The sequence below is a fragment of the Rhinolophus sinicus genome, linkage group LG05 (assembly GCF_036562045.2).
Source record: "Rhinolophus sinicus isolate RSC01 linkage group LG05, ASM3656204v1, whole genome shotgun sequence".
NCBI classification, from domain to species: Eukaryota; Metazoa; Chordata; class Mammalia; order Chiroptera; family Rhinolophidae; genus Rhinolophus; species Rhinolophus sinicus.
In genome coordinates, this window is record NC_133755.1 from 53,326,802 (window position 1) to 53,351,939 (window position 25,138).

The 25,138-nt window shown below is 52.6% G+C and overlaps 2 protein-coding genes across 11 annotated transcripts; one reads left to right on the forward strand and one right to left on the reverse strand.

The window, feature by feature from the left end:
• Positions 1-6: 6 nt before the first annotated feature.
• WDR54 (WD repeat domain 54) lies at positions 7-3,793 on the forward strand. The gene is made up of 10 exons (XM_019750309.2): positions 7-130; positions 542-764; positions 931-993; positions 1,391-1,457; positions 1,550-1,603; positions 1,919-2,046; positions 2,908-3,008; positions 3,109-3,271; positions 3,458-3,532; positions 3,609-3,793. Exons 1-10 carry the CDS (start codon positions 87-89, stop codon positions 3,738-3,740), a joined length of 1,050 nt encoding a protein of 349 aa, XP_019605868.1. The 5' UTR covers positions 7-86; the 3' UTR covers positions 3,741-3,793.
• Positions 3,794-3,913: 120 nt separating this feature from the next.
• Positions 3,914-18,931, reverse strand: RTKN (rhotekin). Of its 10 annotated transcripts, XM_019750299.2 has the most exons (13): positions 17,171-17,316; positions 16,374-16,802; positions 10,953-11,152; positions 8,539-8,600; positions 8,393-8,446; positions 8,169-8,286; positions 7,705-7,914; positions 6,867-6,961; positions 6,655-6,761; positions 6,292-6,420; positions 5,459-5,627; positions 5,184-5,288; positions 3,914-4,600 (listed from the first exon to the last, which is right to left on the reverse strand). In XM_019750299.2, the coding sequence occupies exons 2-13, from the start codon at positions 16,443-16,445 to the stop codon at positions 4,272-4,274; spliced, it is 1,650 nt and encodes a 549-aa protein (XP_019605858.2). In that variant the 5' UTR covers positions 16,446-16,802; positions 17,171-17,316; the 3' UTR covers positions 3,914-4,271. The 10 variants fall into 10 exon arrangements, with proteins under 10 accessions (XP_019605858.2, XP_019605855.2, XP_019605864.2 ...); XM_019750296.2 differs by lacking the exons at positions 16,374-16,802; positions 17,171-17,316 and adding an exon at positions 18,508-18,929; XM_019750305.2 differs by lacking the exons at positions 16,374-16,802; positions 17,171-17,316 and adding an exon at positions 18,196-18,359.
• Positions 18,932-25,138: the final 6,207 nt, after the last annotated feature.

Below are 25,138 nucleotides of genomic sequence, written 5' to 3' on the forward strand. Positions count from 1 at the left end.
CCATAGTTACCCTGGCAACCGCTCCACGCGCTGTACGTTTGGGTTGCTCGCCCCGCCCAACGGCCGTGCGTACGTGCGTCGTCTCTATGGTGGCGGCGGATTCGGAGGGACGGAAGGATCCTGGCGTCAGGCAAGCCGACCTGGGGCTACGGGTGTGACCTCTGACCCGGGCCGGGGGCTTCTGGGAGCCGAACCAAGGGAGGAACGACCTGGGAGCTACCCTGCCTCAACCCGCCTTGGCTCGGGCACTTGGGGCCACCGGGTCCTGTGCCATCACCATTCCTCCTCTAGAATTCCCCCATCGCCCCATGACAGCCCTAGGGCTCCCCTCTCCTGCTCCACGAGACGCTCCCTATGCCAGAACCCCCATCACTGTCCTTGGGGGTCCACCATTACATCATGACCCAATCTCAGGAGTCTTCCCCAGTGCCTCACTACGGCACCCCCCGACACCCCGCAGGAACCCCCCGACCCTCCGCAGGAATCACTGCTGCCATCTGTTTACCCTGCTCTTTTGGTGATTCGGGCGTCTCTCCTCCAGCATGTTCCGTCGGGAGCGCTCCATTCCCCTTGGTGGTTCTGCCGCCGCCCTGTGCAACAACCTCAGTGTGCTGCAGTTGCCCGTCCGCAACCTCACACATTTTGGGGTAGTCCATGGACCCAGCGCCCAACTTCTGAGCGCTGCTCCTGAGGGTGTGCCTTTGGCCCAGCGCCAGCTCCACGCTAAAGAGGGAGCCGGAGTGAGCCCCGCACTTATCACCCAGGTAAGGCATGGATTTAGGGGTGGTGTTGCTGAACCCAGCCCTAACCCCTGTTCTTTCTCGCCAAACTTCAAATAGGCTTTCCCTAACCCTCTGAATTTCCACTTTTCTGAGTCCTCGTGTCCCCTGCTCTGACCACTTCTTCCTGCCCTGATCCACCTCGCCCCAGGTCCACTGGTGTGTCCTTCCCTTCCGAGTATTGCTGGTGCTCACCTCACATAGAGGAATACAGGTAAGAGGAGGACCTACCTATCCTCCCCCACTAGAGGCGTCTCAACCCCTCCAAGGCCCTGAGACCTTTCCCACTTTCTTCTAAACACTCCCGAAGTTTACACATGCTTAGCCCACTCTTCCTTATTTCTCATCGTCTTGCCTTCTTCTATCTTTTCCAATTCTCAAGTGCCATCTCCACTATCTGCCCCTTTGCTAGCTGTATGCCCTTGGGCAATTGAGTTCACTTCTCAGAGCCTCCATGTCCTCCTCTGTACAATAGGAATAAAAGTAGTGCCTTCTGCCAGAGTTGTTCTGAGGATTAAATGGGCTAACGCTAAGATGAGTATGCGACAGGCTCAGCAGAGTGCAGCAAAGGTTAGCTGGGTTGTGCCCCTGCCCTTGCCCTCATCTTCTAGGTGTATGAGTCTGATGGCTCCGTCATGGTCTATTGGCACGCGCTGGACTCTGGAGATGCCTCTCCAGGTACCTGCAGGACTGAGTCGGGTGGGGGTAGGGAGTGTTTTCTGGGGCTGGAGGAGGCTCTATGTCTAATACTTTCCCCCTTTCCTACTCAGTACAGGCTGTGTTTGCCCGAGGAATTGCTTGCAGTGGCCACTTCATCTGTGTGGGTGAGGGGGCCAAGGGGAAGACTTTGGGGGCTGCGGGAGTCATAGGAGTGTGGACTTTGGCCAGGAGGATGCTGAAGGTCTGAGGAAATTGTGGAGGGTTAGAGGAAAGCGTAGAAGTGAAGGGGGGCATGCGAGACTCCAAAAAGGCGTGGAAAGGTTCAGAGGTGCAGGGTAGGATAGAATAAGGGTCATCATGGAGGGGCAGAACTGTTGGAACAGTGAGAAGTGAATTTGTTACTAAGGTTTCTGGGATGGAGGGGGTGCTGAGCGTGGTGGCTGGAGACTAGTGAGGACCAGGACGCACTGCTTCTGCAGGAACATGGTCAGGCCGGGTACTGGTATTTGACATACCAGCCAAGGGTCCCAACATTGTACTGAGTGAAGAGCTGGCTGCGCACCCAACATCAATCACAGACATTGCCAGCGAGCCTGCCCAGGGACAGGTGAGTGGATTCCCCCTTCCAATTGCAGTGAGCCTGGGAGCCTTCCCCCCTTGGGACGCAACAGACCTGGATTCTGGTTCTTGGTTCTGCCACTAATCAGCTGATGACTTTGGGCAAATTACTGCACTTTCCTGGGTATCAGCAACCTGAGGTCCAGTGATGAAGCCAGATACTTTACGTTTACATGGCATTTAATAGTTCACTAACACTTTTCAATGCTGGCGTAAGTTGAGGAGTTGGGACAAATGGTTTCTAGCTCTAACATGTGCAGCTTCCTTCTCTGGACTTGGGCAAGTCCTACCTTGTCAGGCCTACCTCCAGTGCCACCACCTCCAGGAAGCCTTCTCCTTATTCTAGCTCCCACTGATCTCCCTTAGCTGAACCCTGAATTGGTACCGCTTTCAAAGACAACTCTTTTGTCCCTAATTGGATTGCAAACCTCTTGACGACCTGGTTTGTCTCTTCTAATTCATATTCTCCACTGAACCTGGCCCAGAGCTAGGTCCATGGGCTATGGTGGCTCCCTGGAGTTGGGGGTCACAAGGCGGAGTCTAGACATGACTGTGACAGGCTCTCTGTTAGACCTCCAGAATGTCACAACCCTATGGCCTGTTTCATCATCCATCCACTGAGGACAATTGTATGCTGCCTCCTAACACGTGGTGTGTGTGTGGGAAGGGTCCAAAGAACGCAAGGAAAGCATTTTGCTTCCTGAGGGAACCCTGGGTCCAGCCTGTGGAGGGCTCCACATCTTTCCTTTCCCTGGAGAGGCAAAGATGCAAATAAATACTGCCTCCCTTCCCCTGTATATAGGACCCAGCAGGGAAGAAAGGGCAGGGCTGATCCTGCCTTTCCCCGCAGGACTGCGTGGCTGACATGGTGACAGCAGATGACTCCGGCTTGCTGTGCGTCTGGCAATCAGGGCCTGAATTCACATTATCCACCAGAATTCCAGGATTTGGGTAGGTGAGGCAGAAGCAGCTGAGGCCTTCCTGAGGGTAGCTTCAGGGTGGGGAGTGTGCTTGGGTCTGGGGAAATTAAAGTGGGGCATCACCTTTGCAGGGTCCCATGTACTTCCGTGCAGTTGTGGCAGGGGACTGTAGCAGCAGGCTATGGGAACGGGCAAGTACGTTTGTACGAGGCCAGTACAGGAATTCTACATGTCCAGATCAACGCCCATGCCCGGGCCATCTGTGCCCTGGACCTGGCTCCCGAGGTGGGCAAGGTCAGTGTCCTCCTCCATCCCTACATTCCCTTGTTCCTGGTGCTGGGATGTTGAAAGGAACTGTCCAAGCTTGTCTTTGCCACTTGGTGTAGCCCCCACCCGGGCACCTGGTCTAGCCAGTCCAGCTATCCCAGTCCCATCAGCATGTGCCGACTCCCACTTGTCTTCCCTGCCTTTTTCAAATAGCTACTGTCTGCGGCCGAGGACACCTTTGTACACATGTGGAAGCTGAGCAGAAGCCCGGAGAGTGGCCACATTGAGGTACGTATGGCTCGAGTTGTGGAGTGGGGACCCAAGCTGGGGCAGCAGGCCCTGAGCAGCTCCTCTTGTCACCCAGGTGGAACACTGTCACGGGGAGTCTGTGCCCGACACCCAGGTGTGTGGCGCCCGATTCTGTGATCCCTCAGGCCGCGCCTTCGCTGTGACTGGCTACGACCTCGCTGAGATCCTGAGGTTCAGCAGCGTGTGAGGAGAGCAGCCCTCCTTTCTCCCTGTGGTGTATATAAAGTACCTCCACACCTAGCCCTGTCTCGTTACTCAGCATCAGTCATCCTTCACCACAAACTAAGCCCCAGGAGGAGGGGGTGGAGCATGTCCAGACCAAGCAGAGAGGCAACCTGTCGTCAAGAACCAGGTGAAAGCTGCTGTTAAATAACTTTAATGGTTAACGTGGGAGTCACAAGGGAGGTGCATTCTGTCCCAGGGCTCTTCAGTGCCATCCTCAAAGCTGATTAGTGCAGGAGGTAGGGCAGGGTTGGTTCCAGTTTTCACCCAGGAAGGGCCTAGGGGGTCCCAGCCAGCCCTCGGAATGAGTCCCTCAACACCATGACAACCACAACTTTGAGGGGCTTCTGCTCCCCACCTCCAGCCTCCTCCCAGTCCAGCAGAGGAAGGGGAGGCCGAGCTAGCCAACCTGCCACAGACAGTGCCGTATCCAGAGCCCAGCTGCATACAGGTCATCTCCTCTTCTGGCCAAACCTGTTGGCAGTACCTTTCTCTTTCACACCGGTGACTGGAGCCAAGTGCGGGGCGGGCCTTTGCTGCAGAGGCCTCTGGGCCGTGGGGATCGATGCGGGGGTAGAGGGGCCACGGAGCAGGAAGCCCTGGGGGAGTGGTCTGGGGGGGCAGCATCCAGGGAGAACGTTCGGGGTCGCCCCCAGGGCAGGGGGTGGGTCCGGGCTGGGGCCACTGTGGCAGGCGTGCAGGGGTTAGGCAGTGCAGGCTGGTCTGTAAACACGGCTAGCCAGGGTGGGGTGGTCTCCAGCCTCGCGCCCTCCCGCTGGGCCAGGATGTCTGTCACTGCTGCAATGTCATCCAGTGGCTCAATAGCTGTGGCACCAGGAAGGGGGTAAGGGGAGGGGGCTAGTCAGAGCTCAGGGCCCAGGCCTACCCCACCCTGACCATCACCTGTCACTGTAATAGGAGGAAAGCAAAGCCCGGATCTCAGCAGAGATTGCGGTATCCTGCAGGAGCAGCCCCTCCCCTGGGCCCCCTGGAGCCCCAGGCTCTGGTAAAACTATGGGATACAGAGTACAGTGTGGACAGGGATGGGGGGTGGGAAGAAGTGGATGAAGAAATCAAGAAAGAGGAGGAAACATGAGAGCAATGCCAGGCAAGTGAAGGTCAGAGGAAGAGACGGGAATCCGCATGCAGAAAGGGAAACAAAAAAGAAGAAATTAGGAAAGAAATCCATGAAATGAGTCTGGTTCTCTGGGGTTTTGTTTTGAACTTTGGTGGAGGTGGTTCTAAGAGTTGGAGAAGAAAAAGGAATACACTAGGATTTGGTGGGACTTGGATCCCCGGAGCTCTGCCTTAGCCCAAAGTGTACTTGCTGACTGCTTCCATTATCTGGGTTCCCTGGAAGCCCCCAATCCCACTTCCCATCAGGTTCCCAGAGTATACTGTCACTCACCCATCTCGTGGTACAAGGAGCCCTGCTTGGCCAGTACTTGGGGTGGTTTCCGGGGAGCTGGGGTTTCAATCTTCATGATTTCATCACAGCACTGCTTCCACTGGCCTGAAGGGAGAGCACTGATTGGGGGCGGGCAGAGGCGGGCAGGACTGAGAGGGCCAAGCTGCCCTCTCTTCTGCTACATTCCCTTCCACACATTCTTGAAACAGAGGCTTATGGTAAAAATAACAAACTCCAATTCTTCTCAAAGGTTCAATCCAGTCCCCTCCTCTTACTCATGTCAAAGAAAAGCTGCCACAGAGCTTCCATCCAGCTCTGCAGGGCTCCCCGACTCTCAGTCTGAAGGGTGTGTGTCACTTCGTCCTCCCCATACTGGTTACTGATGCTCAGGGTGAAGGGCCGGCCTGCAGCCTGGTCCAGCTCCCCTGCCCGGACTCGAGTCTCCTGCAGAAGGAAAGGGTCTGCTTCTAGCTCCACCTTGGTCACAGAAGTCAGCAGGGGCTCAGGGTGGGCTTGGTCGTCCTGCCTCGGAAAGAGGGGCTTGTGGGGCTTTCACCAAGCCCTCTCCTTTGCCTCCTACTGACCAGAGTGGGAAGGAATGGTAGGAAGGGACTGGGGCTGCAACAGTGGTCCTCAGACAGGGAAAGAGGGACTGGGTGGGGAAGGCATGGAGGCAGGCATGAACGCTGAGACCTGGGGTCCCTCGCTATTTCCATGAAAGCTGGCAGGAAAGTCAGCAAAGGGGCTAGGGGACAGGGGGTCATTGGACTCGGGTTGGCAGAGGAAACCAGGAAAAGATGGAGTAGATGGAGATCAGACTCTGAGGGGGAAGATGGCAGGAGGATGAGAAATCCAAAACTGGTTGTAGAATCCTCTCTGAGAACTGATAGGGGCTGAGGCTGGTAAAGTAGAAGGGACACTGTTTTCCAGTGATGCTGCCTGCGGAGAATATGGTCCCTCAGCATTCCTGGCCCTGCAGCCGGGTGTGGTGCTGTGAGCAACATGAGGCTTGGATCTCTCTGAGGTCTGTGCCCACCCTCCTGGGGCCTGAAGGAGAGACTCCTGGGGCCCCAGTACCTGGTGGCTTGACCACTAGGGGACCCATCACCTTGTTGATTGCAATAGTAAACAGTGGCTCTTTCCCAGTGTCTGCATCTTCGAGTTGCCGGTAACAGAAGAGGTTTGTGCCTTTCAGGACTCCGTGCACTCGTGCCCAGTCCTGCCGCTCCCCAGCTTGCTGCATAAATGACTCAAGGTTTCCTAGGGGAATCACACCCCCCCCAACACCCTTCTTCCCAGCCCCCATCAAAAATCTGCTCCTTCCTGCCCACCCTCCTATCTGAGCGTCCTCTCATCCTGCCATACTCCTCCTTCTACCCAGAACTTGATTTTTCCGTAGTCCTTCCATTCCCAAGTGATCCAGCTCTGCTCTGCCTTCCCCCATGCCTTTCCACTTGTCAGCGCCCCTCACCTGCACCCTGAGGGAACCACTTGCAGTAGGCTGAGTCATGCAGAGAGGCTGAGCCACCAGGCGGCAACACACACTCCCATAAAGGGGCAGCCAGGCAGGGTTCTCCTCTAGCGGGGAGAGGAAGTGCAGAGTAAAGGTGGGGAGTCAGAAGGGGACCATCCGACGGCCACTTTTCTCACCATCCAGCATCCCCCAGGCACACACATACTCACCATGGCTGGCAAGGGTGAGGTCATGTGTGCGGAACCCATCTTGCACTGCTGCCAGGGTGAGCGTGGTATGAGCCAAGAGGTGGTAACGAGGGCCACTGCAGGGCAGATGGAGAAGTGGGCCTCAGCCACGTGAAGGGCAAGTGAGGGCCACATTAGATGGCAGGCACTGTAAGGCTGAGTGTGGGTCTGCCCTGTTCCCACAGCCCCATGGATAACTAGCTTGCCTCCCCCACAGGGGTGGGAACAAACAATTACTGAGTTCCTGCTAGGTGCCGAAGCCTGTGCTTTATATATCTTATCCTACTATATGCCCATGACCGCCCTGTGAGCTTGATGGCATTCTTTAGTTAATAGATGAGGCAGCTTGAAGTATAGAGAGGTTAAGAAATTTGCCCATAAGGTACAGTTGGTAGATGGTGGAGCTGGGATTTGAACTCATGTCCGTCTCTAAAATCATCATTCTGTTCGTTACCCTAGAGGTTCTCACACTGCTCCTCAGAGGCCCAGTGGTTGCACCGGGCGCTTCCAGTCACCTGTAGGCACCACCACAGAGCCTAGGCCACCCGCCTCCAACCAGGGCACTCCATCCATGTGAGATGCGTTTGCTGCTGCGAAAGAAGTGAAGACCCGGGAGCCTAGCTCGCTCTGCACTCCTGTGGGTCTCAGTTGGCTTGGGCCCAGCTATGAGTGCCTCCCAGCTAAGTGGCCACTGCTCACCCATGTCTGTCTGCACGTCCTGGCAGCCATGCAAAGTAGGTTCTGCCTGCTCCCCACAGCTCAGAGGTCACCCGTGGCCAGGACAGGCATCTGAGGGCAGTGGGGAAATGCAGGGCCTTACCCCACAGCTGGGGTGGGGAGCAGGATGGGACTGCTCCCGGAACCCCCAGCACTCTCCAGCGATGCCCGGACACGCCTCCCGGAGGAACGGCCTAGGGAGCTGCTGAGTTTGGTGGCCAGCCTTTTGGGGGCACCAGCCAGGGCCCCTTCCTCTTCCATGCAGGCCCCATACAGCTCCAGCCGGAGGTCAAAGTCTGGCCCTGCCTCGGTGCTAGGGAAGTGTGGAAGCAAGAGAGAAGGATGGTTCTGGAGAAGTCCAGGAGGCGCAAGGGCTGGGGGTGGGGTGGAGGATGCATGTGGTATAAGCTCAGGACAGCTCCAGAGGGAGGCCCATCTCCTCTCGCTCTCCCCTCTCCTCCCTTCCCCTCCGCTCTCCCCTCTCCTCCCTTCCCCTCCCCGAAGCTACCTCAGCAGGTACTGGAGCAGAGTGGAGAGAGGAGGGAGCCACAGGGGTGAGGTACTCACAAGAGCAGGCTGCTCTGGAAGGAGATGTCTGTGAGGGTCCTGTCCACCAGGACCATCTCCGTGTCCTGAATGTCTTCCCCCAACTGCAGCAGCAGGAACACAGCCCAGCGGTGCAGGTCTGGGGACAAAGAGGGCAAAACTGGTTAAAAAAACAAACCCCCACATAGGAGCCTCCATACTCCGCGTCACTCCCCTGGATTTGTCCCAGTGTGTGTGGAACTCACCGCCTTTGTTCTTGAAATATTCTGTGTCCTTCCACATGAGTGGAATCCGGAGGTCTAAGGGGCGGAGGGGTAGGAATAAATGTTGAGACGGGGCAGGGGGTCGTGTGGTGGGGCAAGGAGCCAGCTGGAGTAACTGTGCTTCTTACCAGAGATGCAGAGCCGGCCTCGGCAGGGGGAGCGATCGGCGGGTGGCCCACTGTCAGAAGGCCTGTGGGCAAATCACAGCGTCCCAGCCTGCCTCCAGACAAACTCCCCCTGGCTGTGGCTCCCAAGGGCTCTAGGACCGCCCCCTCCCCAGCCCAGGCAGCCCCTAGGTGCCCAGCCAGAGGGACTGGCAGAGTTGTAGATTTAACCCAGGGGCTTGCTGGGCTCACTGGAGGCAGTTAGCTCTCACACAGTACAAGCTCAGGACTCCTCTCCCTCCAAGTACTCTCCCTCCCTACACCCCTGCCAGGGACCAGTGGGAATTGAGGGGACGGGCCCACAGACTCCCTTTCAAGGGCTCTTCTCTGAGAAACCCCAGGCTCGGAGGAGTTTGCAGGCTTTCTTTTTAATAAGGGAAGCTGCTTGTCTGCACCACCTCATCACTTCTTAGATACAGGAGGGTCGTGGTCAGTCATAAAATCAAGTGGACCAGTGTTTAACAAAAGGAAAACAACCCAAGTAGGAAACATTTGTGTTCCATTTGCCACAAACCTCTCTCTTACCCCTCAGCTCTGGTTTCTCCTTTACCTTCTGGCTAGATAAGCTGAGCTTTCCCAGTGCCCCAAATTCCCCAGTACCCCGCTACACAGCCCCAGACACCCAGCTTTCCTCACTTCCCTGCCCCGCATCAGAACCCACCAAGCATGCGTCTCTCTAAGATGACAGCCAGTTTACCCACACTAATTCATGATGCCACTGATGTAATTAGCAACTTAGGCCTTAAGCTAAATGACGTGGCACTGATGGCAGTTTGGTTAGCTGTCAGGGACTTGGGGTGTACCTCAAGTCACACTGTCCAGGCCGTGTGGGGGCTCGGGCAGGGCAGAGACTGTTGATGACTGCCTCTCAGGAGACAACAAACTCATAGTAGAAGCTGTCCCCCTGCCTGCGTGCCCTTCCTTCAGCTTTCTGGGGCAGGTATAGAATGAATGGGTTTTCTGCCTACCCTGTAGCTTCACGGGTGAGCTCTGGAGGGCTCCTGGCAATCTCTCCTTGTGTCAGCCTTCGGGGCTGAGCTAGAACCTTCTCTCACCTTGCGGGTTCAAGCAGACTATTTTGCCAGAAGCCAATTTTCCAAGTGACCAACTTATCAAAAATGGCCAATTCTTGGAATGATCAATTTGCCAACTATTTTCTCCAACATTTTACCAGAGCATCACCTCAACCATTTCACTGCAGATCTGTCAGATCAGCCGAGTGTAATGTCAGGGTTGCTTGTGTTTCACATCCAGAAGCTGAGCCCTTTTAGGATGCACAATCTAATTTATGTGATGGGGCAGCCTTTCCCTTCAATTTTTTTTTTTTTTTTAATTAATTTCTTCCACAATCCCTGCCTCTGATCATGAACCCCAGGTAAAATGAACTAGTGTCAGGGCCGGCCCGGTGGCTCAGGCAGTTAGAGCTCTGTGCTCTTAACTCCGAAGTCTGCTGGTTCGATTCCCACATGGGCCAGTGGGCTCTCAACCACAAGGTTGTCAGTTCAATTCCTCAAGTCCCGCAAGGGATGGTGGGCTCTGCCCCCTGCAACTAAGATTGAACACGGCACCTTGAGCTGAGCTACCTCCCGGATGGCTCAGTTGTTGGTTAGAGCGCGGGCTCTCAACCACAAGGTTGCCAGTTCAATTCCTCAACTCCCGCAAGGGATGGTGGGCAGCGCCCCCTGCAACTAAGATTGAACACGGCACCTTGAGCTGAGCTGCCGCTGAGCTCCCGGATGGCTCAGTTGGTTGGAGCGTGTCCTCTCAACCACAAGGTTGCCGGTTCGACTCCCGCAAGGGATGGTGGGCTGCGCCCCCTGCAACTAGAAATGGCAACTGGACCTGGAGCTGAGCTGCGCCCTCCACAACTAAGACTGAAAGAACAACAACTTGAAGCTGAACAGAACCCTCCACAACTAAGATTGAAAGGACAACAACTTGACTTGGAGAAAAAGTCCTGGAAGTGCACACTGTTCCCCAATAAAGTCCTGTTCCCCTTCCCCAATAAAATCTTTAAAAAAAAAAAAAAATGAACTAGTGTCAGTTTGTGGTAAATTGGCTAGTCAGCAAATTGGCCATTTGGTGAACCAGCTTTGAGAAAAGTGGCCTTCCAGAAGCCCGCCAGCCAGCCAGCCTCACCAGATTGCAGACAGGGTTATCCAATTAGCGCTTTTGCATTACTAACCCTCAGACTGCCAGCCTTTCCCCAGAGACACTGGCTTTCCCGAGCCCAGCCTCGCTCCTCAGCAGTGACCTCTGGGCAGCACGCTGCGGTGCTGAAACCCCAAGGTGGCATGGGGGGTCGGCTTCAGGGTGGCCCACTCCGGACACACACATGCGGCACCCACCCCCCAAGTCCTCGCGTCCCCCTCGCTCACCGCCGGCCTGTCTTCCCCAGCACCTGCGCCTCCTTGCGCCGCTGCAGCTCGCCCATGTAGCTGAGGATGCGGCTGTTGCACACCAGCAGGCTCTTGGTGGCCTCCAGAGCCTGCTCACGCTGGGAGCAGGCCGCCAGCAGCTTGCAGGCCCCTTCCCTCATCCGGATCTCATGGTCTAGCTTTCTCTGCAACTCTGTGTCCTGGCCGGAGTGAGGAGAAGGATGAGAGGGACATGTCAGACAAGGGACAAGCAGATACACCCTCCAGTCCCCAAGTGGGCTGTGGCCCAGGGGAAACTTGTATTTCAAGTACTTCAAGGTTATGGGTTGTCTCAACCTCCGCTACCCAAGATTTACCAGAGCAGCTTTGTGCATACAGATGCCTTCATGCATTTGATGGGGGAAGTATACATTCCTTCAGCTTCTTTAGAGTGCAGTTTGGAAAAACCTATGAAAACTACAAATTCACATATTCCTTTGATCCAGCCATCCAATATCTAGTTTATCCTATAGATATAGTTATACACGTGAGCAAAGCCACGTTTTAAAACACCAAGAATAAAAGTCATTCAGAAGGGCATTGGTTAAATAATTTACAGCTCATGTCTACCATGGAATATGGAATAGTGCAGACATTAAAGAGTTAGACATGTGTGCAGATATGAAACATTCTTAAAAATGTGAAGTGAGAAAAGAACAGTATTATAGTATGCTACCATTTGTGCACAATATATACACACGCCTTTACATAGACAGAGATACGCATAAACAAGTAGTGCTTGCAGGACTGGGAGCCAGGAATGGAAAACAGATTTATTACACTTATTTACATGTACCTGTCTTTACTACTGTACTATTGGAAATTGTGTTGCCTTTTTAAAAACTTAAATCTTCTCAGTTTAAAAAAAAAAAAGAAAAAGTACCAGGCCCTACCTTAGACTTGAAGAATAAGTGGGGCATGTGCTTTTTTTTTTTTTTTTTTAAACCACCAACTAAAGGGAATGGACACAGATAGTAAAAGCCATCCTGGGTTACCCCAAAGACTCAAGTGATGGGGGAGTATCAAATTGGCAAGGGAGCAGTGGAGAAGGAGCATACCATCTACAGAGTTTACCCAGTACACACCCTAAATTAGGGGTTTGCCCCCTGCTGGCGCTCTGAGCTTGGGAGGTGAGGACAGAAGCAAGGAGTGGGGATGGGGGGCAGGTGAGGCAGGAGGTCAGGAATGAGGGGTAAGCAGGTTGTGCACAGGGCCAGGTGGGGGGCTAGGGGAGGCACCATGATTCTCAGAACCATTCTCTCGGAAACGAGCCCTGGAGGTCTTGGTACAGAGCAGAGGGGAGGGCACCAGTTTGACATGAGACAAACCTGGGTCTAAGTCACAGCCCTGCCAGCCTTAAGAAGCTGGGCAGAAACTTATTGAAAAAGCACTGGAAATGTACTCAACCTCCCTAAACCTTGGTTTCTCCATCTGTAAAATGAGGATGAAAATAGTCCCCACGGGCCAGAGTTGGGAGGACTCAGTGAGACAGGAAGGTAAAGCATTAGCCGGGTGCCCAGCATGTGGTACACATGAATGGTGGGGATGCTTGTTTTCATGATGTTACTTCGGCAGCAGTAGCATTCACCCAATAAACACTGGTGCATCCAAGGCTCCACTGAATATCCAGCTGGTAAGAGATGCAGACATTAATAGCTGCTCCATAAGTGCCATGTCATGGTATAAATATGCTCGTAGGCAACAGACCCTGTTCGTTTCTGGTTGAGTGACAGGGAAGGCTTCAGAGAGGTGGAAGACTAACCCCATCACACAGTGCAGATCAGCTCAGGAGGCAGGCCAATGGAGGCATCGGACTAGAAGACGGGGGGAAATATGACCACTGAAAACCTGTCTTCTCCCTCACACCAGGTCTCTTCCACACCCTGTGCCCTTGCTTCCGTCCTCGTGGCTCCAGCCTTCAAGTCTCTAAGACATGAACACCCTAAATTCCTGCTGGCAAAAGCCTTGTTTGGCCTCCCTGCAGATTCTTCCTTCACTATCTATTCCCAGGCCACTGGGCAAGACCAGACTCACACCCCTTGCCTCAGTACTGTTACCTTTCCTGACCTTTCAGAAATAGGCCAACTTGGTACCAAAGCCCCCTCCACCAGGAAGCCCTCCCAGACTACACAGCTCCCCCCAGCACCGCTATATCTATCTGTGGGCACCAGGGTCCCACCTCTGCTAAGCTTCCCTGCTTGCCAACCCCCATCCCATTCTGCATCCAGCTTCCGCCACAAACACCCCCAAACGAGTGAGAGCAGGGCGGGGGGACGACAGATTGGCGTCCTCAAGCCCCCCTCCTAGCTGGCGTCTCCGTCCCGGCCCCAGCACTCACGGATCCTTCCCTAGCCCTGGCCATTGCCCGTGCCACGCCAACGCAGGCACCGCAGGGCGCGCAGGTCCGGGAAGCCGCACAGCTCCGGTGCCGGCTCAACCACCCCCACCCCCACCCCCGCCCGCGGCGCTCAGGGCGCTGGTGACATCAGCTCCCAACTGCCGCGATAACGGCTGAGGGGCTCCAGGGCGCTGGCGGTCCCTCCGTGAGTGCGGCCAGGCGAGGCTCCGGGCTCTCAGTGGCATGACCACGGTGTGACGCTAGCACCGGGAGCGCCTGAGTCGATCTGTAAAGGGCTTCCGCCCAGGGCTGCGATCTCAAACTGCAGGAGGCCGGTGCGCTTTCCCTCCAAGGTGACCCCTTGACCGGGAGCATGCAGGAAGAGGATAGAGTGTAAATTGGAATAATTGGGGCTGTGGAAGTCACTGGGCCAGCCGGGATGAGCCTGACTAAGGGCCCTGCTACCCGTAGACACCCCTGCTACCACAAGCTCACTGCCCTCAGGCCCCAAATCCATTCTCCCACGGCACAGAAACCACAGCTCCAACCCTTTGGACAGAGCATCTCAGGAATCCTGGTGCAGTTGCTGGATTTGCACTCATCTCCCTGCCCCAGGGATAGCTTCTTGTCACCCCTTCCCCACCCCCTACGCCCACACCTTCTCCCCAAGGAGGCAGCATTTTCACCAGACTATCCAGAGAAAGAGCCCAAAGTTGGATATCAGCCAACTGACATCCAGGGTCAGGGCCCAAGGGGTTGAAGGAGGATGAGTAATGGGCTGAGGCCCCAACACACATGGGACATCCTTTCCTGTCCCTCCTACTCTCTTCTGTCCCGGACTTCCTACCCTGCTTCACCTTCTGTTCCCTTCAGAATCTCCACCAGGGCTAAATTCAAATCCTAGCTTAGGAATTTCACGAGCTGTGAGAATTTAACCTCTGTAGCCTCAGTTTGTAAACCAGGGGAGTACTCCACCTCCTTTATAGCACTGTTTGAGGATTAAATGGGAAAGTCTAACCTCTACCTGGGCCCAGGACATATTTAAAAACAACCTTTTTCTTACTCCCACCTCCCCTTTACTTGCAGCTTAAGTTGCCTCCTCCAGGAAGTCTTCTTGGATTTACTCTATGACTACCTCTCTTGCGAAATCCCTGAAACATCAATGGGTCTCTCTCTTAGGGAGGAGGGAAGGGTACTGCTGAGCTTCATGGAGAAAGAACACAGCATCCGCAGCCCATAGCTGAAGCAGAGGTGACAAAAGTGAAATCTAAGGTCCTTCCTCTGCCCCAGAATTTGGGCAAACCTCCCATGAAGAAAAATTACTTGGGGATGGGGGTGGGGGGATGCAGAATTTAAACATTTAAATACCTAGACCAACCTGAACAATAAAATTTGCAATGATGGAAATATTCAGTAGCCATCTAGCACTTGAAATGCGGCTAGAGCAACTAAGGAACCACATTTTTTATTTTATTTCATTTTAACTAAATTATAAATTTAAATAGCCACATATAACTAGTAACATGGACAGTGCAGAAGACCTGGGATGGCAAATAGGTTTCTTGTCATGTACCAACGCAGAAAAACAGGTAGTGTCAGAGTCCCGACAGGCTCATTGGGCACCTTTCTGCATATTAGAAAAAGGTGACCCTCTCTAGGCAAACAAATTAGAAAAAGGTGCCTCCTCCTGATGCAGCCTAAAACCCAGGCCAGGACTCCTGCCTCTGCCTGGCACCCTTATGAAGGAAACAACCTGCACAATGTATGCCAAGGTTGTGCTGAGAAAGATTCTGAGGTACATCTGGGCTTGCTGGTAAAGCGTGCCATGAGTGATTGTAATGTCTACTATGACCAGGGAATCAGGGTTTGGGCTGAGAGGGGCAACACAGGTGAAATAAATTGCCATTCCTGATCTAGACTCTCTCCAGTCCTGCCTCTGACCTCCTCAGCAGAAAACCTCTGCCTAGTGCACACGGTCATTTCCAAAGCTTCCTCCATCTTCCCCACCTCAGTCAATGACCACACCGCCCAGTTGCTTAGCCACAACCCAGGAATCATCCTGGAGTCCTTTGCCTCAGCCCTCACATCCAATCCATCAGCAAGCCCAGTCAGATCTACTACAATCGTTTGAAATCCACCCACTTCTCTTCTCCACCACGAGCACTTTCATCCAAATCACCAGGTTCACTCCTCTGATGCTGTAACAACCTCCCATCTGGTGGTGGTCTGCTATCTCTCATGCCAACCCTATTCTCTCCCACTCCCACCCCCACCGAGTCCAGTCTCCTAAGCAGCCATCATTTTAAAACATTAGATGAGTCGTCCCCCTGCTTAAAACCCTTCCGTAGGCCAACATCACACTGAGTACAATCTAAGTGCCTTGTATGACTTTCAAGGCCCTGCATATCTGTCCCCTGCCCATGAGCTCCACCCCAACTATGTTCCAGCCACACCGGAACTGGAACTCATACCCACGCAAGAGCCTCTGAGCTTTCTGTGCCCTGGTTGGAAAGCCTTTCCTTCAATCTTCACATCTCTCCAAACCCTTCTGGTCCCCTCGGCTCAACGGCCTCCTCATTGAAGCCTTTTCTGACCAGCATATCTAATGCTGCCCTCCCTACCTCATGTTGATTCCATCCCCATTTTCATCATAAGTTCACTATGTGAGATTATTTATGTGTTTGATGTTTATTGTCTGTTCCCCAGTCTAATGGACCTTTCCTGTCTGGTTCACTGAAGTATCCCATGATCTAGAAGGGAGCTTGGCACATAGTAAGTGTTCAATGAATGTGTTTAAGAATAAATGAATAAGCAGCTCCCTGCCATCTCCAGAGCCAGCAAAACGTTTACATGCTGACCCAGAGTCCCCTTTCCCTTCTCTGTGAAGGCCAAGCAAGGCATACAGAACCACCTGTCCCTCTCCCCACTTTGAGCAGGCCCACCCTCCCCCCTCAGCCCCAGCAGGGGTGAGCAAGGCAGAGACTGGGGATGGGAGGCATGCATGGATGCAGGGGGTGGGGGTGGGGGGCGCTGCAGGACATTACCTCCAGGCTGAGCGCCATCTGCCGAATGTAGAGCATATTCAGGTCCTCCAGGATGTGCAATCTGTCCTGCATCTCTGTGCCCCCCAGTGCCTCTTCCCTTGTCAAACCCTCCAGAGGGAGGGGGCTGGCAGGTACCACACTACCCCACAATGCCTCCTCCCACTGCTCCTCTGCTCTTGAAAGAGATGGGCAGCTCCTGGACAGAGGGCAGAGGGTGCCCCTGTCCCTCTGCACTCCTGTTAGACCCCTCTGGCTGTTGTGACAAACTTTCCTTGCCTACCACTGTTCCAGGGCCCTGGTGGGAGCCAGGCATGGGAGGAAAGGAAAGCGAGGTGAGGGTAAGTGGGGTCCCGGGAAGGGAGGCCAGCTGCAGAAGGGGCTCTGGGCACAGAGTGTCCAGTCTTGCTTTGGTGGCAGCTGTTCTCCCAGCTGTGGAAGAAAAAGGCCCTTTCATTCCGACTCTGGCCCCTCCCCAGCCCCCGCCCACATCCCTGGCCGGGTGGACAGAGAATCTGTGTGCCAGTAGGGCCTGAGGGGCAGGCACAGCTGGAAGGGGGCAGGGAGGGGACGCCTCAAGCAGGTTCTACAGAGTCCTGGAGTTTGTCAGGAGGCAGGAGCTTTCCGAGAGGAGTTCTGGCTTAGTGTGAGGAAGAAGAGCGACGGAAGTGAGGACTTGGGAAAGTGAGCCCTGGGAATGGGACAAAGGGGTAAATGCGGCCCAACCCCCAGGGCCACCTCTTCCAACTTGGGGGCCCCATCCAGCCCGACTTCCCACCCCCACCCCGGCTCACAATTACCTCGCTTTTCCAGCAGAAGGGAGAAGAGGGAGGGAGAAAGGCAGGGGTGTGCCTGTCTGCTGCTGCCCCCGCTCCCCTCTGCGGGCCCCTTCCCTTCCAGACAGGAAACCAGCCCCGATTCCCAGCCAGCTGCAGCTTTGCCTGCCCCCCCCCTCCACCCCAGGCCCACGGAGTCACACTCCCCTGGGCGGCTGGCCGGGCTCTGCGGCTCCGCCCCGGCTCTCCGCACTGGCCCCCAAAGGCCCGGCTTATCCCGGGGCGGCCCCAGCCCACAGGCCCCTCCCTCCTGGTCCCGGGGCCTGGCCCCTCATTCTCCCACGCTAGCCAACGGGCGGGGTTGCTTGTGAGAGACCCGACAAAGGCCCTGTCCCCGAAGCCCACTAGCTTCTGAGTCAGAAAAGGCCCAGGACATCGGGACGCGGGTGTGAAAGGGCCTTTGTTCTGGGCAGGCTGGGGGGGAAAAGGCAAAAGCCAGGCCTGGAATCCCCGCCGGAGAGAGTGGGGCGGGAGGAAGGCCCCCTCATTTAACCCTTCCAGGCCCAGCAGGGCAGGAGAGCTGACCTTGGAGACAACCTCTTAGCTGTCGTTACTTGCCCTCTCAGCCCTAGCTCAGACCCTCCGAAGCCTCGCTAGGGCTCAGACCTGGCCACCCTGAAGAGCGCTGGGCTCGGGAGGAAACTGTCAGACTTGGGGCTGGACTCATCTCAGTCCCCAGGAAAGGAGTGGGTGTGGAAAATAACCCCTAATCATTAAAAGGGGCCCCTCTCCCCACATACACACACACACACACACACACACACACACACACACACACACACACACCTCTTCCCAAGCCCTTCAGGGGCACAGAGGAGCGGTTGGGAAGAGCGTCAGAGAAGTGGGCAGGTCTGGCCTGGAAGTCGAGACTGATGGTGGAGGCTGTCCCAGACGGTTGAGACAGGTTGCGAGATGGGGCTGACGGCCCGGGGAAGGAGCGGGCGTCCAAGCCAAGAGTCCAAGCTGTTGGGCCCCGCCCAGCTGCCTACCGTCCTTTGCGCGGGGATGCCCAGGAGGGGCCTGGCACATTTGGGGAATTGAACCCATGGCCCCTTCAACTGAGTCCAAGCGGAGTTTGTCCCGGCAGAGGCAAATCATCCCAACCGGGGCAGGGAGTGTCTGGGGTCACACAAGTCCGATTAACGTGCACACGGTCCGCGCCCGACTTTTTAAGTCAACAACCACGGGTTTGGACACTGCCAGCAGCGTCCCCGCCCCCCGGCGTGCGCGAGGGCGGGGTAGAGGCGGCCGCGGCTGCGGGAGTCCCGGAGGGGAAGGGAACACCGAATGCGGGCGCTCACCTCCGGCGGGTCGCTGAAGAGGCTGAGTCGGAAGCGGCCGCGTTTGAACTCCATCTCCAGGGCGGAGCCCCTAGCCACGGTGACCCGGCTCCGGTGGTTTCGAGAAAACATGCTGGCGGCTCGACGCGTTTGCCCGCCCTGTGCGCTTCCCGCGCCGCCCGGCTCTGCCTGGTCCGCTCCGCTTCAGTCCCTCGAAGTCCGCCCGCCGGCCCGGGCCGGGAAGCTCACGCTGCGGAGTTCCTAAACTCCGCCCCTGGAGACGGCACCTGGGCCGGGCAGGGCACGGCCCACTCCTCCTCCACCCCTGCCGAAAGCCCGGCCTGCGGGACCAGTCCCGGGACGCCGAGCCGTCTTAGTCCCACCGCGACGACACCCAACGCCTCGCGAGCACTGCGGGGGCGCACCATCCCTTCCGGCCCGGAGCTCCTCACCTGGACACGGGGCGGGGCTTCCGCCCCACCCACCGCCCCCACCTGGCATGTCAGGTTCCCTGAGCGCGCAAAACCCCTTGGCCACGTGGATCGCCGCCGGGCACACTTGAGCAGCTTCTGAAGAGACCATTCCAACTTCCTACAATCCCAAATGTTCCTTCTTCGTCCACCTCCCCCGTTAGGCTGCCCTCCCGGCTCTCTGTCCATCTCTTGTGACCAAAATTCATGGGGCAATGCCTTGGAAAGCTGTCTTGGAAACGGCTTGGAAACCTGTTCTGTCACTTACTGACTGTGGCGCCCTGACTCAGTCATTGAACTTTCTGAGCTTCTGTTTTTTCATCTGTTCAATGGGGATACTGTAATTATCTACACTCCTCGGGTTGCTATGAGAATTACATGTGAGAATGAGCGTAAAATACCCAGGACAGTGCCCAGCACAAGACAAGCGGTCCATAAGTGGAGCTATGAAGAAAAAGGAGCAAGTGTGGCAAGCACTCTTGTGCCCTTGGATGGGGCACCAGCGACCTCAGCTCCCTGGACCCAGACCTTAAGTTCTTTAAGAGGATGAGGAAATGGTGGCGTCAGTAGTGGCTATCTTCCAGCTCTTTTGCTGGGTGGCTTAAACAGGGTTGCCATTCTCTGTTTCTGCAGAAAAAAAGGGGGCCCCCTCCTCACTCCAAGAGAGCCTAGTTAGGGAGAAGGAAATGACAGAAGATTGGCTTGGCTTGCTGACTACAGATGAGGAGTCTCCAGGGGACTTTAGAACTTACTGGGGAGAAATTGAGAGAGTAGGGCTCCTTCATAGCAGGTGGGCTGGAGAAAAGAAAAAAAAATACCAGCCTTTGGCTTTAGACAGCCCAGGTGAATGTTGCTCTGATATGGCAAATTAACCCAATATTCTTTTAGAGAACCTGACTTAAAATTACTTTAGCAAAAAGGGAACTTCATTGGCTTCAGAAACTAAAGTGACAAGGTGTCGGGCTTTGGATGTGGCTTGGCCCAGGAATTTAGTGTTGCCAGGATCCTGTCTCTTCCCATCGTCTGGCTCTTCTCTTCTCCATGTGGGCTTCACTCTCCACAGCACAAGATTGTTGCCAAAAATTCTGGGTCTGTATCTTTTCAGGTTTAAATTTAGTGGTAAAGAGAGCTGTTTCCTGAAGTTCCTACATATTTTGGATTCACTGTGGGCCATTTGGGATAGTTTATCCCTCCGAAACCAATCTTTGTAGCCAGAGGGGTGGCCAGACTTGAACCAATCACTGGACTAAGGAGGATTCTGTGCTAATAGGCCAAGACTGGGCCACTTGTCCTCCTAGAGATCAGCTTGAACCCAGTGAGCTGGGAAAGAGAGGAGGCAGGAGAGAGGTGGTTCCCCCAGGTAAAGGAATGGATGTTGGACAGGAAAAACAACATCCTCAACTTACAAAAATTTACATGGAAAGGGCATTCTTCTGATCAATGAGAAAGACAGATCAAAAGATTTCATAAAACCTGTGGCCTCTGAGATAAACCTCAAATGATAGGTGAGGGGAAAGAAAGGGAAAGCCATTATTTCTTAATTTCTTCTAGTATCTATTGTCACTCCTCCAACCTGTATGTTCCCCAGAGAAGGACAGTCTGTCTTATCCACTGTTTTATGTGCAGTGCCTGGCACATAGGAAGCACTCCATAAACCATCAGCTGAAGTAAATCAACAAAGGAGATGCCTAAATAGAACAGGCAGATTTCAGAGTACTTGACTGGGATGAGCCAGGATGTTGGACTAAAATGGTTCATTTCAAACATTTGTTTTTTAGCAACACAATGCTTTCTTTCCCCCAAATGAAACCTTACCTGGAATATGTGAAATGGAGCCAGAGCTTCTGTAATGGAAGCAGGGGCTGTGGGCTCACGCCTTGTCCTCTCTGCAGGCCCTCAGCTGCCCCACTGCCAACCCTCTCAGTGGAACAGGGACTCTACGGAGAGTTCGAAAACCCCTGACAAGAGGTGGAGGATTGGAAGACGTTTGGAAAGGAAGTGAAGCTCAAATCCTGCCTGAGAATTTGTATTCGATGTGACTGAATATTTTGGAAAAGGAGTGACACAACTAGTTACGTTTTGGAGATCATAACCTAGCAACTTTTTGCATAAATCAGTTGGAGATTTGTGAGTGGGGTCAGGGAAGCCAGCTGACACTGTTCTCCACTGAGGGTGGAGAAACAAGGGCCAAACTTTCCATGGATTTATTCATTTTTATACAGTTTTTTTTAAAAAAAAAAAAAACTCCTAATTCTACCACTTAAAAATAACATAAAGTAAAAACATAAATGAATCAAAGCATGCCCTCCCTACCATCAGAGAAAAATACTGAGATAATGTGGTGCCTCACGCTGGCTCATGAGAGACAACTGCTGAATTTTCTGGAATCGTGCATTCCAGTTGTTAAACACAACTTTAATTAAAAATTAAATTACAAAAGCTCACAACTAAATAAATTTTATTAAAGCAAAGGTGATAGATACTCAAAACTCATCATCTCCTAATCATTTTACTCCATTTCCCTATTATCTCTTGAGGTCGTTTACATCTATAGTACCTGTATGGTAGAAATGCTATGTAATGGTGACCTACCGCACATTTCTTCCCAATTCTGTCTTCAATGATGTCACATTTTAAATTGGCCATGGTGGGAGTATTTACACAATAGAAATAGGTGAACACTATAAATCAGGTCTGTTTTTATCTTCAGGAGCTTTTGTTAAATATTTACCAGCATACCACTGGTTTGGTGCATAATCTTTCCAACTTTTTCCTCTGCTTATGTCTGTATCTCTGTCTCCCCAACTATGAAGTAGACATTGGGAGAAGAGGTTGTTGGTCACCCAACATTCAAATCATCTTCCTATTTCTGCATAGTCCCCTACTGTGGACGATATTAGTAAGTTGAGGCTCTACCCTTTTTCTGGCAGCTGTGGAAGGACATTTGTCCTCCCTCCCACTTCTTCACAGCCGAGGGGTAGGCACTTGGCCTAATCCAAGCAACTGGAATGCTCCCAACTGGACTTTGAATCTCAAATAAGTGAAAACAAGACTCAGACAGAGTTCAGTCATAATCACTGCACCTGCAACCCCTGAGGAGTGGGTGGCTGTGCCAACAAGAAAAGTCTCACCAGCAGGTTCCTATTGTGTGACTTTGGTGTGGCCTTGGCATAACCTCAGCTGTGTATTCCTACTGCCTGGCCGCCTTTGGTTCCCACCCCTTGTCTAGGGAAAGTGCAAGATGACCCCCAATCATTTTGTAGTGCAAGGAAGTAAAAAAGTGCTCAAAGAATAATGGATACATGTCAAAAGGACATGGAAGCCATCTTAAAGAATTGCCCACTCACAAAATCGGGGACAAATTTGAGCATCAAAATAAACAATGAGAGTAATAGATTACAACCACTGACTGAAACAGGAATCCATACTGATATATATGTAAATGAATATAAGGAGAAGAGAAAGCTCTTCGTCACAGTAGAATGCCAACTAATACATGTCGATGGAATGGAAGTAGAAAGATTATTATACCAACTGGCAATTATTATAGTAGAGCTGATTTATACAGTATTCATCAATGGATACTAAGCCTGGTAAATGGAGGTTTGACGGGGAATAGGATATTAGTTTCAGAGTATTTCCCCAGAAAACACTCATTAATTACAAAAGTGAAAATAGTGACTTGATAGTGAAGAAAATGGCAGTCACCACCTTGACCAGGTGATCAAGTTTAGCATCACCAGTGGTGGGGCCAGGCTGACATCGTGTGCCTCCTGATGTGATACACTGAGATGAACACACCATAACCTTTTGGTGTGTGCGTAGTACTCCTCCCAAGAATTTATGAGTCTAGACATGAGGAAACACCAGACAGATCCAGGTGGAGGGACAACTTACAGAATCACAGGCCCATACTCTTTAAAATTGTCAAGGTCACAAAAGATAGGGAAGGAGCAAGGAAATATTCCAGATTGAAGCAGATCAAAGAGTAATGATAAGTAAGTGGAATGCATGATCCTGGATTTGGATCCTGGGCTAGAAAAAGCGACATAAGACATTTGGTGAAATTTGAATGGGGTCTGTGGATTGGACAGTAATGTTGTATCAATGTTAATTTCCTCATTGGGAGGGCTGCACAAAGGTTAGAGAACAGTGTACTTGTTTTGAGGAAATATTTAGGGGTGAAATGGTGTCATGTCTGCAACTAGCTTTCAGATTAATTAGAAAACGAATATGATAATGGGATGGGGGAACAAAATGGTAAATGTTAACAATTGAAGAATCTATTTAAGGAGTTAAGAAAGTTCTTTGCACTCTTCTTGCAACTTTTCTAAAGTTTGAAATTATTTCAAAGTAAGTTATATTTAAAAAATAAGGCCAAGAACTCTTTCAGAAAGACAAAGTTCTTCCTTTCAGCCTAGGAACATGCTCAAACCTCTCCCATTCTAAACAAAGCAAAATTAAAAACAAAACAAAATAATGAAGCCAGTGGCTACTTGCTGTTGCCACTTCCTCCCTGCTGGGTATCAGGATGTTGAGGAAACATCACTGGGCCCACTGTCAGGAAGCCTGTTTGAGGCTGGCTCTGCCACTCTCTAACCAGGGGACTTTGGCCAAATCATTTAACTTCTTTGAGCCTCAGTGTCCTCATGAGGGAACAATAGCATCTCCCTTATGGAGCTGCCATGGGGATCAATGGAGAGAAGGGATATGAAAGCAGGTTATAAATTCCAATGCCAACAGCAGGTGATCCGTCTCTGTAACTCCTGGTGATAGAGGACTATTGCCTTCACACCCTGCTAGAATGCATCTTCTTCTAGGAGCTCAGCCCGCCCTTTGCAGGACTGTACATTGCTGATCAGTCTTCGTCTGCTGGTACTCTCTGCCCGTGCATGCCTTTCTTGCCTCTCGACCTCCTCTTCTCAACCTAGCCCGGCCCTTCTGCCTGCCTGTCCAGGACAGGTGCCCATTCAGATCTGTTCCTAGTCCTTTCCTCTTCATCTACTTGCTTCATCTACTTGTTTCATCTGTTTCTGTCCCTTTAGGGACCTCCATTATTATGCTGATGAAACCCTCACACCTTCTGCATTGGTTTCTTCTCTCAGTATTCCATCTTCATCTGCGCACTCCCATAGGTACTTCAAACTCACCTTAGGCAACACTAAATGATTCTCTTCTTACTTGCTTTTCTACCTATGTTCTCTTTATTTAAAACACTGTTTCCTCTAAATACTTGGGCTAGAAATGTGGAGGTTATTTATTATTGTTGCTGTTGTTTGCTTATTGAACACATACTATGTGCTAGATACTACCCTAGGTACTGCATTCTTGATTTGCTTTAATCCTTGAAAGAACCCTATGAAATAGATCCCATTTTATTCCATCTTACAAAGCTGAAATTTGAGGTTCAGAGAGCTTAAATAACTTTGAGCTCAAGATTACATAGCTAATGAAGGATTGTCAACGTAAGAAATGTCTAAACCTGTAGAGAATTTTTACGAGCCAAACTGATGTCAATTGCCAGGAAACAAAATCTCAACGGATTGAGAAAATGCTCTGGAGAATGGTAGCTTTGCCACTTATTTTATACATTAGAATCAAAGGAGGAGATGTAAGGAGGGTTACATGAAATCTATTGGTGGTAGATTAAGGAGGTGGGAGAAAGCAAAGCGGGGAATCACTGAGACTGGATAAAAAAATGGAGACACATACTTCTTTTACCTTAGTGGGTATGGGATAGTTAATAATTAACATTTACAGCACATGGAGATGGTATGTGGGGAACAAGATAACAATGAGGGGTTCTCTGGTCTCCTGCTCTGATACAGTAGGTTGTGCTCTGAGGGTCTGGAAAAGGGAATTATTCGGACATTTCAAAGTTATGTTATCTTAGATGTAAAAAAGACAATAGACATGGGCCGGCCCAGTGGCTCAGGTGGTTAGCGCTCCATGCTCCTAACTCTGAAGGCTGCCGGTTCGATTCCCACATGGGCCAGTGGGCTCTCAACCACAAGGTTGCCAGTTCAATTCCTCGACTCCTGCAAGGGATGGCGGGCTCCGCCCCCTGCAACTAAGATTGAACACGGCACCTTGAGCTGAGCTGCCGCTGAGCTCCCGGTTGGCTCAGTAGGTTGGAGCACAGGCTCTCAACCACAAGGTTGCCGCTAGACTCCCACAAGGGT